At 35.0% G+C, this 14,917-nt stretch overlaps 1 protein-coding gene across 1 annotated transcript in view; it reads left to right on the top strand.

Annotated features, from left to right (window-relative positions):
• The window catches only part of LOC150098731 (chromatin accessibility complex protein 1-like), a 53,808-nt gene that overhangs the window by 10,481 nt on the left and 28,410 nt on the right, over positions 1-14,917 (top strand). The window contains exon 2 of the mRNA XM_090405830.1: positions 1,204-1,324. Coding sequence (XP_090261956.1) covers positions 1,204-1,324 — 121 coding nt within the window. The remainder of the gene's footprint in view (positions 1-1,203; positions 1,325-14,917) is intronic.

The raw sequence follows: 14,917 nt of genomic DNA, 5'->3' as shown, positions 1-14,917 counted from the left end.
CATAAAGGCTTTACAGCTGAAGGAGAGTTAGAGGAGAGCAGTTTTCCTCTCATGTACTTGGATTTTTACAGCTCTATAAAAGAGGCAAATCAATTGTAGAGTGTATGTGCAGACAAATCATACATAGTTCATAATCATAGTTGCTCCATGTAATACTGAAACAATTATAGTGAATTGTTGCTTTCTCTTATGAATGAATTTGAATCCTACATGCTGCATTGAAGTTAGTATTCTGTTACTGGGATGTCACTGCCTGTTCCTTTCCAATGTGTTCATTCTACATGCAGTGTTGTAGTGAGGTTGGAAATTTATTTTGCACTTGGTTAGACTATAATAAATTTAGTTTAATCCTTTATCCAAGTGTAAGCAAACAAAGTTTGCACCTGAAAATATCTTCAGGACTGAGGTAAGGTGGTACATCCCTTGGCAACTTGTTGCAAAGGTGGACCAAGCTCTCATCACTCCTTGTCTCAGTATCTTCCATAATGCAAAGCACATCTCCTTGCAGACGTATACTATGCATTAATGGAAGAGCCACTACCTAGACTGGTTTTGGCCTTTATGATGTCTCGTCAGTGGGAGGCAGACCCAGAGTAGTGATACTAAGGCAGAAGCAATGGAGAGGTCATATTTACCTATACAAGTTGCCAACCAGTGTACCACCTTATTATTAAATTACTCTGGATTTAGAGAAGGATGTTGGAAGTAAATATGACCTCTCCAATTGCTTCTGCCTTAGTATCACCACTCCAGGTCTACCTCCCGCTGACGAGACCTCAATAAAGGTCAAAACCGGTCTGGGTAGTTGCCCCTTCCCTTAATGCATAGCAGTATACATATCTGCAAGGAGATGTGCTTTGCATTATGGGAGATACTGAGACAAGGAGTGATGAGAGCTTGGTCCACCTTTGCTACGAGTTGCCAAGGGATGTACCACCTTACCTCAGTTCTGAAGATATTTTCATGCACCAACTTTGTTTGCTTACACTTGGATAAAGGATTAAACTAAATTTATTATTGTTGTAGTGAGGTAGGCCACATGCCTGAAGAAAAGTAGTGATTCTTACACTTATTTTACATCTGGTGAAGGTAATTTTGTGATTCTGTAAAAAGTGGTTATTTCCAGTCTGTGACTTGGAATATCAGCTGTCTGATGTAAATGTTGTGTATTTTGCATGATAATGATAGCAACTTTTTTTGCAGGAAATGTTTGTAGCTCATCTTGCCGAAAGTGCACTTACAGCAAGTAAGACTAAATCTTCCATTGACTATTGTGATCTTGCCGAAGTTGTAAATTCTTCAGAAACACTGGAATTTTTACAAGGTAAAACTATTGGCTATTATTGGAATGTGAAAATAAATGATAATTAAATACATAAAATTTTGTAAAGTGGTAAAATAAAGAACAAATGTATATATGTGTAATATAGTAAATAGCACATTTTTTGTTTTTACATTTGTTTTTCATAATATCAATAAGCAGCGTATACAGACATACAGGAGATTTTTTTTTTCAACTCCTTGAACAAATGTATGTGAAACATACCACTTTGCTGAGGTCATGACAAACTGTCCATCTAACGGCTGCACCATATACATTGTTCTGTATATGGCAACTTTTCCAAGTGGCAAACTATGCTGGATAGTTGTGATTATCTATGAGGCATGTGTGTGTGTGTGCAGAAATAGTTGTGCCTGATCATCTGTGAGTAGTTATAGCCAGATGTTCATATTTCCATCATGGCCGTTTACTTTTCCTCACACCATTCCTGCTTAATGTGCTCATTATTCTTGTGTACATTGCATTGTAATTAATTTCCTAAATAGGTTTGGATAAATGAAAGAAGTACAAAATATAGTTGAACACTAATTAAAATGTTGAACTTATTTTTTTTTTGTTTCATGGCCAGAAGAAAAGATGTCTGATTAAAATGTGAGCAGTGCAATTTATGAAGTTTGTGTGCCACTGTTGATAAATTTCATGTTCATAATGCACATGATACAGATTTAATAAAAAAAAAAAAAAAAAAAAAAAGAAGAAAAGATTGTATCCATCTACTAGTAGTATGTTCCCAATTTCACCTTTGATGATCACATTCCGTCATGTCGTGATAATCCTTAATTCTTTTGAATAATTACCCTCAGCTCAAAAATAGATGTCTGCAGTATATTGTTGAAATAATTTACATTTTTCATCTAATATGCTTGGTCCTTGATTGATAACCTACTACTGTAGACCATAAATCAACATGCTATAGCATAAGTTATCTTCAATATTAGTTGATCTATTCATTTGCTAGCCTTTATCACTCTGTATGAAAAAGATGTATTCTTTTTCTGAGGAAGTGAAATGGTTGTGATGTCATTTGTGGTTGCTTATAAGTTGAAAATTACTTCTGCAGTTATCTCTGACAACATACCATGTCAGATATTTGAACTGGATGCCACTGAACATTCAGTATTATTAATGAACAGTGTTAGTGTTAATAAGTGGTATTATGATGATTCATTTTTGTAAAAATTTGAGTGCTTTCCAAAGACAGTAATGCATTAATTAAAAACAAACAAACAAACCCAATATTGAAATGTTTATTATTATTTCGAATGAAAACAGAAATATTTCTTATTGATGTTTATAAATTTCTGAAGATAATTACAATGAATGAAGTTATTTGCTGAAATCTGTTTGTCAGAGTACTTTTCATCACTGCTACCTACAAGAATCGTGAAGTCTAGTCTAGTCCTGACAGGACTAGACTAGACCTCACGATTACATGCACACTTACACTTGGATAAAGGATTAAGTAAGAATATAATTTATTGGTGAGTTTAATTTCATTATTACCAAGTGAAAAGACTTCCTACAACTGTCTCTAATCCAGAGTATTTTAATAAGGTGATACACCTTTTCATTACTTGTATATGGGAATTATTTGACTTATGCATTATCTCAACCTTGATATTTTCTGGTTCTGGCTTCCATGCATGAGACCTCAATAAATATTGAAGTACATGTGCTGTGTGAAGAATAGCAGTTCCTTCAACTATGAAGGAAAATAAGGTATTAGCATATGCTGATGATGCAGTAGGCACTTTGAGGGATTATGATTGCCAGCCTGGTTAGCCGAGTGGTTAGCATAATCCCATCTCCAGCCAAAAGGCTGCAGGTTCGAATCTTGCCGTTGGCATGGATGTTTGTGATTGTCTAAAAATACTAGTGGTGGTGGTCAGCGGTAGATGGCATTGGTGTAGATCATGAAGGTAGTTGTGGTTGGTGGAGACAGAGAGTTGTAGAGTAGGTGCCCTCCCTTGATGAGTCTTTGGAATCCCTGGAGATGTTATGTAATAATAATAATAATAAATACATGATTCCATATATATATATTTTTTGGTATTTTGAAAAAATTCAGCAAGATTAATGGATTGACTTCTAATGCAGACAGGACAAAATTAAAAGTTTTCGGAAAGTGGGATCTTGAATGCATTCCTTTTGGATTAACCACTGAGAGAGAGAGAGAGACCCCCCCCCCCCCTTCACTATACTTGAAATTCCCATCTCCACTTGCCCAATATTACCAGTTCAAGAACTTATATACAAAAACATTGAAACTTTAGACTAGAAAATTAGGCCACTTTCCTTTTTTTGTAAATCCATAGTACTTAAAACCAGTGCTGGGATTCAGCCGGTTCACACCAGTTCGGCAGAACCGATAGCTAATTTTTTGTTGAGTTCGGCGAACTGGTTATTAAAATGGCACTTGTAATCAGGGTTCTCTTTAAGTTGGGCGCCTTGGCAGCTGCCCAATGTGGAAATCACAAATTTACATTCCTTACTCGTTTTTAGCGTTCATCTGTGCAACAGTGTATTCTAAGCACCCATAGTAATGTTCATTCTGTCCATAGGTGAACTGAACTATGCTTGTAATATTTATTTATTCATTTCATAAAACTTGTTATACCTTTGATGAAATACCACATTTTTATTCCCTCGCATTTGTTACTGCAGTAAACAGACATAACGTGAGGAGAAAAAAGTGCCAAACAACCAGGAGGTGACATGCTGTCATTTGTTTCAGCTTTCTGTTACTCTCAAAATTCCCATGAGATATTATGAGTGCGCTGGTGTTCCTTGATCAGTAAAACCAATAGGAAGCTAGGACACAATGAACCAATAGAAATATAGATTTTAAGGGTTATCTTATCGCCCATTTCGGAAGCCGTGGAAAAACTTGTGATTTATCACAACTTACCCGTGACAAACAGGTTTGCCGAACACATTATTCTATCATATTTAATCTGCATAGCCTATGCCATTTATTAATTCAGCAAGAAATTTTCGTTTAGTATCAATAAAATGAAGAAATGTATGATCTGACTGATGTTTATCAATAGTTAAGCACAGTGCTTTGTTTAGAAAAGTTTATGATATGACCACACGTGGACAGAACCAGTAAAAATATTCAAATATATAAGCACATCTCCACTCCTGCTCTATAATATATTAAAATAAAACATTTTTAATTTTTTTTTGCAGTAGCCTTATAAGGATGAAAAGGCAACCAAGTTTGACAGATTTTTTTCAAACTGTTGTATCAGAATTGGCCTTGGATGGTACAAAACAGTCACAAGCACAGCCACTCCAACTTGAAGAGAGCAGCACGTCAATTATTGAAATAATAAATGATAACTCCAAAATTGAAAATAATCTTCCTGAATGCTGGACAGTAATAATGGCAAATATCTGTTGGATTTCTGCTCAGGACATGGACTGGTTATTACTAACACCATGTTCCAACATAAAAATGTGCACAAATTCACATGGAGAGAAGAGGCTAGGAATAAGAAAAGTCTCATTGACTATGTTATTGTTGATAGTGATGTTTTCTCCCTGGTGCAGGACACCAGAGTGTATAGAGGATTTGAAATTGGAAGTGATCACTATTTAGTCTTGAGCAGGATAAAATTGAATTTCATATTGAAAAGAATAACATGTAAGAAAGTTTTAAAGCGAATAAAAGTTGAGCAGCTCTCAAATGTGAACTGTAGACTAAAATACACAAAGATTATTGAAGGAAAAATGAAAGAGTTTGAGAACAGGAATCAAACCTTGGAGATTCAGTGGCAAACTCTGAAGAAAACATTGATTGATTCTGCCAGAGCGGCATGTGGTGAGGTTGTGTGCAAGGATAAAAAAATCAGAACTCCCTGGTGGACACAGGAAGTTAAAGAGTCAGTGAAGGAAAAGAAGAAAGCATATCAAAAGTTCCTGGCAAATAAGTCAGCTTTTACTCTCACAGAATACAGAGACAAATGTAAGAAAGCTAAACAGTGTGTAAAACTAGCTAAACAAAAGTCATGGGAGGACTTTGGCAAGAATATAGAAAATAAATATCAAGAAGGTGGCAAAATATTCTGGAGGTTGTTGAAGAAGCTTAGGAATGGAGGAAAGAGTGCTGTAAAAGGAGTTAGAGATGATAAAGGTGACATGAAAACAGGAGAAAAAGATATCCTTGAAGTATGGAGTAATTACTTTGAAAAACTGCTAAATGAAACAAGCAGTGATGACAGCACAGTGATAAAATACACTGACCAAGCATGCAGTCAGGAGTACATATCCATACTTGAAGTAGAAAAAGCCATCAAAGGCTTGAAATGTGGAAAGGCAGCAGGAGTAGATGATATTCGACCAGAAATGCTGAAGTATGGTGGTATAAAAGTCTTACAGTGGCTGCACTGCATAGTTCAGAAAGCATGGACAGAGGGACGAATTCCCAATGATTGGAGTAGAGCTCTAATAGTACCCATATATAAAAAGGGAAATAAAACAATGTGAGAATTACAGAGGTATTTCCCTACTGAGTGTTCCTGGCAAGATCTATGCCAGTATACTTGAGAAACGGTTGAGAAGAATTGTGGAAGAAAAGCTTGGTGAAGAACAAGCTGGATTCAGGCCAAATAGAGGCTGTCAGGATCAGATCTTCACTTTACAACAAATAGTCGAGAAAGCATGGGAATATAACAAAGATCTATATTTAAGTTTTGTCGATTTGGAAAAGGCATATGACAAGGTGCCAAGAGAGAAGCTATTCAATATGCTGCAGTTATATGGTGTCAATGGGGCATTATATCAAGCAATACTTAGTCTTTATTTGAGTTGTAAGTCAGCAGTTAGAATTGAAGGAAGTACAGGAAGATGGTTTATGTTAAATCTGGTGTGAGACAAGGATGTACATTATCCCCTCTGTTATTCATTATCTATATGGATCACATTATGAAGGAAAGTGGTATTAAACCTGATATCAAAATTGGAGATGTTAATGTCAGCTCTTTGCTTTATGCGGATGATGTTATACTTCTAAATAAATCCGCTACAAGTCTGCAAGATTCTCTGACTAAATTGAATAGCTGTTGTAATAGATATGGTATGAAGGTCAGCAATAAAAAGACAAAGACAATGAAAATAGGCAGAATCATTGAAAATGTCAACTGTGTTGTGAATGGAGAACCTGTGGAACAAGTAAAACATTTCAGCTACTTAGGCACAATTTTTACTGAAGATGGTAAATTAAATATAGAAATAGACAACAGAATCAGCAAAGCTGGTATGGTGGGAAGTCAATTGAATAAATTCATATGGAAAAAAAGAGAAATTAGTCGGAACACTAAATTAGCTGTATACAAGACGGTGTTCAAACCAGTTTTAACTTATGGATCTGTGAGCTGGGTCAGAAGTAAAACACTTGACCAAAGACTAGAGACCGCAGATATGAGAGTCCTGAGAAAGATTAGAGGCGTGAACAGATAGCATCAATGGCAATATCATATTAAAAATGAGGATATTAGGAAAGAACTTGACATTGTCAGCATCCAGGAATGCATTAGCAGAGCTAATCTCAGGTGGTATGGTCACTTAAATAGAATGGGAGAGGAAAGATTGGCAAAACAAGTGTTCTCTGCCAGGTTGGCAGGAAAACGACCCAGAGGAAGACCAAGATATAGGTGGATTGATACGGTACAAAGTGCCTTAGACGATAGAAATATAAGATCTGATAATGTTGGAGTCTTGACAAGTAACAGACTGATTTGGAGGAAAATTGTAGATAGGAAGTTAGTAATGATGTAATTTTTTCATGTAGTACTGTCATATCCTGTACACCCCTTGAGTGTACATAGCAGGAATTTGATGATGATGGACAGTGCAACAATATAACAATTTTAAAGAAAAATATGACGGACTGGTAATTTCTAACAAAAAGTTAGGTTGCGAGTATTGTGCAAAATATGACTTTATTAAAGAGAAAAGTGTTCATGTGTCAAAAGAATAGGATAGGAGAATAGGATTACATTCTCATAAGACTGTTGCGAAAGTAGTTGATTTCATTGCAAAGGAAATTAAAAAAGAAATATTTAATAAAATTATTGAAAATAATCTAAAAATATGTTTGATTATTGATGAAGCTTCAATGATATCCTGCAAAACCAGTTATTATACTTTTCTTAAAAGTTGAGGATTCAGTTACATCACCAACAATTTTCGTTGAACTAGTTGAATTGGAAAAAAAAGATGCTATGTTCTTCAGTTATGGAAAGTTTAAATAATGTTGGGCTTACTAAGAACTACCTAGAAAAAACTTTAATAGGATTTTGCTCCGATGGTGCCAGCGTTATGCTTAGGAGAAAATCTGGAGTGAGCACTAGGATTGCAAAAGAGTTTCCAAACATAATAATATGAAACTGTTTAAATCATTGCCTCCATCTTGTTTTAGATAATTCGATAAAGGAAATAAAGCAAGTAAATCATTTTTAAATATTTATTGATAAGATATATACTATTTTTCATCAATCCAATAAGAACCAAATTGAACTTTCCAAAATATCCGAACAACTTGGAATTGAAATTATAAAGATTGGTAGAGTTGGGAGACCAAGATGGGCTGACTGTAGTTTAAGGTCAACCCTAGCTGTGTGGCATGCTTATCCAGCGCTACATTACTATTTTTATTCAAATAAAAAGTACTTAGGTTATGGCTGCCTGTCTTGAAAATATATATTTTATAACTGATTTGGCATTGATGATTGATATTTTAAATGAAATTTCTCTTTCAAATGTACAGCAAGCAAGAAATATAGATATAATGAAGGCTGAAAAACTCGTGATAAGATCTATTAAAGCATTTCAAATGTTTGGAAAGGAAAAGGGTCCATACGAAAAAGATGAATTAATTACTTCAGAAACATTCAAAAATATAAAATTTGTAGAAAATCATCGATTTCTTGGGCTTCCTCGAGAAAGACTTTTAGAAAACATCATAACGAATTTGAAAAAAAAAAAAAACTAATGGATTGTGAACATTTAGAAGCAAGTTGTAGCCAATTTCAAGATTGGAATAAATTACAATTTCTCAATTTTTTGGAGCCAGATTACTGGAATATTGAAGAAGTATTAGTTCCATGGAAAGCAGCTGAAGAACAATTGCTCGTATTTAATGACATTTTTAATTACCAAATTGATATTAATGATTATCGAGATTTCGTGGAAAACGTTTTAAAAAATTCCCAGAATTATACAATTCCTGAAAGTGTTCAAAGAGCTAAAAATATTGTCAGAACAGTTGCTGTAAGTTCAGCAGAAGTGAAAAGGTATTTCAAAGATGAACATAATATGTTCAGAGAAGAGAAGTCGCCTAACTGTTTCTAATATATCAAATACAATGACTATTAGTCTAATCGGCCTATCTCTAAAGCAGCGATTTTCAACCGGTATGCCGCGAGATTTATGAAAACAAATTAATTGAAAGAAATAATGTCGTAATTTGTGCATTAGTATGTGGTCTTCCCTCTTCTTGTGTGTGTAAATCAATCAAAATTATGCCTATTTTTTGCCAGATCATCAAAAAAATTAAAATAATATATTTTTAGTGTGCTGCAGAATTTTAATAATTAGTCTAGGTGTGCCGTATTATGGAAAAGGTTGAAAATCACTGCTCTAAAGGAATCAGATCCTACTCCTACAGTGGAAAGATGGTTAAGGATAAATCACACAGCCGATGATGCTCGGATAGAAGCGAAGAAAATTTCAAGTGAGGACTCCAATCAAGAAGCAATATGGAAATATCTTAAATAATAGTTTTATTGTTTTTTTGTCAGGTATTATTTAATATTTTTTCATTAATATTTTAAAACTCTTTCTTATAACATAATCTACTTTTGTGCATCTCTTTTATTGTTCTTATTTAAGTATTAACTGTATGAAATAATAAACTACCTTTTGGTATATTGTTTTTTTTAATACTTAAAACGGTCATTAGGGCAGCGAACCGGTTGTTAATTTATTTGAATTCCACTACTGCTTAAAATTATAATCTTCCCTGCTCAGTTGTACATAATAAATATTACAGACATTAGAGAAGCTGAAGAAAAGCAATTATATAGCAAACCTGTGCAATTTTTTTAGTCCAGCTGATACTGAGATGTTAAAAAGGAATTTCTTTAATTATCAAAGAAGCATGGAGGCTTTGGGCTTCCAGTCTTAAGATTCAGGTATTTAAGAAAAAATCCATAATATGTTGCAGACCAATCACACATGTGCAGACCTTCTCTGGTATCACCTGGGTTTTCATCTTCCTGTGTTTGGAGTAAATGATTATAAAGGTCCAAAAGCTTGATGTTCCTGAATACTACAATATTCTATGCTTAACTCTGAGATTGCTAAACATCCTGGCATTGGCATTCTTTCCATTAATAAAAGTAAAATTTGCTTAAAGAAATCTTTAATGTCTTTCACCATGAACTTCTACAGTTAGGTACTGACAACACTTTATTTCATAACTTACTGAAGTTTTATGAATATCCTAACAGGAGGGCTCTTGCTTGAAGAGCATATGGTCGCCTTCCAGTCAATACCATAAAATGAAGGTACTTTAATATCAGAGATCCAATTTGTGACATCTGTTACTGATTGGAAACAGTAGAACATTCATTCTACAGCTGCCCTCCTCTTGCCTTGCATATTTGGAATGTGTTGGGCATTCCATTACGTAACAGAACAGATTCTTTTTTTTTTTTTTTTTTTTTTTTTTTTTTTTTTTTTTTTTTTTTTGCAGTGCCTGTTAGTCAGTAATGGGAAGAGAATTTTGATTTTTATAATTAATTGGATTTGAAAACCAGCAATATGACATACAAATGATTACAATATTGTATTGTAAAAATTTTATTGTTCAGTCAGATGATTTTTGTATTTAGAAAGAAGCATTCTAGGAGATATCAAATTTTTGACTAGGTGGTGCAGACCATCCACATTATACAATATTCACCAGGGAGAGATAACATTCTGTCTGTTTTTATTTGTGAGAGGTTTTTTAAATGGTTCCATCCTCTTAGTTCACTTTGGTCTTATGCACAATGGCAGGGATAACTGGAGAGCAATCCCAGGTAGAGAAGGCCAACTCAAAGTGGTTAACTTAGATAGAGACAACTACCTGGGTATCAGTCATCTTTGAAATTTAGTTTCAGTTGGTCTTTTGCTTGTTCAGCTGCATTAGACTGAAAAAGGAAAAACAATAGCCTTTGGCTATATGATGATATAAAAGAGTTGAGGAATTTTTTTCTGTCTCTCGTACTATCTATCTGTCTTTTCTTTTTCATAATACTATCAGGCTCTCTTTCTTCCCTATACTAATTACTTTAGGCCCATGATGAACATCCTTTTACTTTTTCACCTCAATAAACATTGAAACCTTAGACTGGAAAATTGGGCTACATTCCTTTTCTTCTAAAGCCATAGTACTTAAAACCATAATCTTCTGTGCTCAGTTGTACATAATAAATATTACAAACATTACAGATGCTGAAGAAAAGCAATTCTATAGTAAGCCTGTGCAATTTTTTTTGGTTCAGCCAGTACCAAAAAATTAAAAAGGAATTTCTTCAGCTATCAAAGAAGCACGGAGATTTTGGGCTTCCAGTGTTAAAATTCTGCTATTTATACAATACAACTTCAAAAATCCATAAAATATTGCAGGCCAATCACACATGCAAACCTTTTCCTGTATACTACCTGGGTTTTCATCTCCTATTGGGAGTAAATGATTATATAGGTCCAAAAGCTGAGATTGTTCCTAAAGACTACAACATTTTGCTTTTAACTCTAAGAATGTTATAACATTCTGGCATTGACATTCTTTCTATTAATTATAGCAAAACTTGGTATAAAGAAATCTTTAACCTCTTTCACCACAAACTTCCACAGTTGGATACTGACAGTAATACTTTGTTTCATAATTCAGTGAAGTTTGAAGAATACCCCAACAGGAGGAATCTTGCTTGGAGAATTGCATATGGTCAGTAAATGCCATCAAATGGAGGTACGTTAACATCGGAGATGCAATCTGCCAATTTGTTGCAGATTGGAAACAGTAGAACGTGCATTCTACAGCTCTCCTCTTGCCCTGCATATTTGGAACAGATTATGTAATGTGTTAAGCATTCCATTATTTTACAACAGAACAGTTTATTTTTTCACCTGTCAGCAACGGGAAGATTATTTTGATTTTTATAATTAATGAGCTATATGTAACAGTAGCTAAACAGAAGTCATGAGAATACTTTGATATGAATATAAAAAATAAATATCAGGAAGGTGGCAAAATGTTCTGGAGGCTATTGAAAAAGGTTTGAAATGGAAGAAAGAGTATTGTAAAGGAATCAAAGATGATAAAGGTGACATGAAATGTGAAGATAAGGATATCCTAGATGTCTGGAGTAATTACTTTGAAAGCCTGTTAAACAAAACAAGCAGTGACAGAACCATGCCAAAGCATTTTCAAGAGGAATATAAAGAGGAGGGGTGCTTAAGGGTCAAAGCTGTATAACTGAGAGTAGACCTCCACATAGCTTTTAAAGGAATGCAGAGAACCGACCAGGGCTTCTGACCTAATGTCCAATCCTCACCTTCTCGTGGTGCACCCTGTTGGGTATCTACTTGGATACTGAACGAACGAGGATGGGCTGGCAATTTGGGAATTAGCCGACCAAATTGTATTCTTATTGGTTAAACCAAAATACAAAATGCTGGTACAACATGACAGAATTTCATTCTGGCTGGGGCATCGCCCTGTTAAACAAGGCCCCGTTGTTTTCGCCAGGGAACCAGAGTGAACAGCGAAAAGTCAGCTACTGGAACAAATCTGAAAACAAACCCCAACTCAACATCACCAGAGTTAAAGATCGGTACTATCAACGTAAGAAGCCTGAATGGCAAAGAAATGGAGCTAGCTGAAGAATTAGATAAGTACCAGATCGACATAATAGGGGTGACTGAAACAAAAAAGACAAAAACTGGTGAGATCATTCTGAGCAATAAATACAAAATGTTATATTCAGGCAATGGCAATCAAGGAAAAGAAGGAGTAGCCATAGTATTCAACACTAAATATGAGGCTAATCTTCTTGAATGGGAGTCAGTCTCAAGTAGAGTAATGTGGGCAAATATGAGAATGGGGAACTGGACAATGAGACTTATTTGTGCCTATGGTCCCACAGAAGGTTCTACTAAGGTAGAAGTGGAGGAATTTTTTTAGGCTTTAGAAAAAGCAACTGACACAATGAAAAAGGAAAAGTTGGTCCTTGTTGGGGATCTGAATAGCAGAGTAGGAAATGATTGTAAGACATACAAAAATATTTTGGGAAAATTTGGAGAAAAGAGCAAAGCTAATCATAATGGCAAATATCTGTTGGATTTCTGCTCAGGTCATGGACTGGTTATTACTAACACAATGTTCCAACATAAAAATGTGCACAAATTCACATGGAGAGAAGAGGCAAGGAATAAGAAAAGTCTCATTGACTATGTTCTTGTTGATAGCGCTGTTTTCTCCCTGGTGCAGGACACCAGAGTGTACAGAGGACTTGAAATTGTAAGTGATCACTATTTAGTCTTGCGCAGGATAAAATGGAATTTCATATTGAAAAGAATAACATGTAAGAAAGTTTTAAAGCAAATAAAAATTGAGCAGCTCTCAGATGTGAACTGTAGACTAAAATACACAAAGATTATTGAAGAAAAAATGAAAGAGTTTGAGAACAGGAATCAAACCTTGGAGATTCAGTGGCAAACTCTGAAGAAAACATTGATTGATTCTGCCAGAGAGGCATGTGGTGAGGTTGTCTGCAAGGATAAAAAAATCAGAACTCACTGGTGGACACAGGAAGTTAAAGAGGCAGTGAAGGAAAAGAAGAAAGCATATCAATAGTTCCTGTCAAATGAGTCAGCTTGTGCTCTTAGAGAATATAGAGACAAATGCAAGAATGCTAAATAATGTGTAAAACTAGCTAAACAAAAGTCATGGGAGGACTTTGGCAAGAATATAGAAAATAAATATCAAGAAGGTGTCAAAATATTCTGCAGGTTGTTGAAGAAGATTAGGAATGGAGGAAAGAGTGCTGTAAAAGGAGTTAGAGATGATAAAGGTGACATGAAAACTGGAGAAAAAGATATCCTTGAAGTATGGAGTAATTACTTTGAAAAACTGCTAAATGAAACAAGTAGTGATGACAGCACAGTGATAAAAAAAACACTGACCAGGCATGCAGTCAGGAGTACATATCCATACTTGAAGTAGAAAAAGCCATCAAAGGCTTGAAATGTGGAAAGGCAGCAGGAGTAGATAATATTCGACCAGAAATGCTGAAGTATGGTGGTATAAGAGTCTTACAGTGGCTGCACTGTATGGTTCAGAAAGCCTGGACAGAGGGACGAATTCCCGATGATTGGAGTAGAGCTCTCATAGTACCCATATATAAAATGGGAAATAAAACTGAATGTGAGAATTACAGAGGTATTTCCCTACTGAGTGTTCCTTGCAAGATCTATGCAAGTATACTTGAGAAACGGTTAAGAAGAATTGTGGAAGAAAAGTTTGGTGAAGAACAAGCTGGATTCAGGCCAAAGAGAGGCTGTCAATATCAGATCTTCACTTTACGACAAATAGTTGAGAAAGCATGGGATTGTAACAAAGATCTGTATTTAAGTTTTGTCGATTTGGAAAAGGCATATGACAAGGTGCCAAGAGAGAAGCTATTCAATACGCTGCAGTTATATGGTGTCAATGGGGCATTATATCAAGCAATACTTAGTCTTTATTTGAGTTGTAAGTCAGCAGTTAGAATTGAAGGAAGTACAGGAAGATTGTTTAATGTTAAATCTGGTGTGAGACAAGGATATACATTATCCCCTCTGTTATTCATTATCTATATGGATCACATTATGAAGGAAAGTGGAATTAAACATGATATCAAAATTGGAGATGTTAATATTAGCTCTTTGCTTTATGCGGATGATGTTATACTTCTAAATAAATCCGCTACAAGTCTGCATGATTCTCTGACTAAATTGAATAGCTGTTGTAATAGATATGGTATGAAGGTCAGCAATAAAAAGACAAAGACAATGAAAATAGGCAGAATCATTGAAAATGTTAACTGTGTTGTGAATGAGAACCTGTGGAACAAGTAAAACATTTCAGCTACTTAGGCACGATTTTTACTGAAGGTGGTAAATTAAATATAGAAATAGACAACAGAATCAGCAAAGCTGGTATGGTAGGAAGTCAATTGAATAAATTCATATGGAATAAGAGAGAAATTAGTCGGAACACTAAATTAGCTGTATACAAGACAGTATTCAAACCAGTTTTAACTTATGGATCTGAGAGCTGGCTCAGAAGTAAAACACTTGACCAAGACTAGAGACTGCAGATATGAGAATCCTGAGAAAGATTAGAGGCATGAACAGATGGCATCAATGGCAATATCATATTAAAAACGAAGATGTTAGGAAAGAACTTGACATTGTCAGCATCCAGGAATGCGTTAGCAGAGCTAATCTCAGGTGGTATTGTCACTTAAACAGAATGGGTGA

Source organism: Typopeltis vanoorti, chromosome 15 (assembly GCF_054136105.1).
Source record: "Typopeltis vanoorti isolate ZY-2024b chromosome 15, IOZ_Tvanoo_1.0, whole genome shotgun sequence".
Taxonomy (NCBI): Eukaryota; Metazoa; Arthropoda; class Arachnida; order Uropygi; family Thelyphonidae; genus Typopeltis; species Typopeltis vanoorti.
Note: the sequence above shows the minus strand (reverse complement) of the source record. Positions and strands in the feature narration are given on the sequence as shown.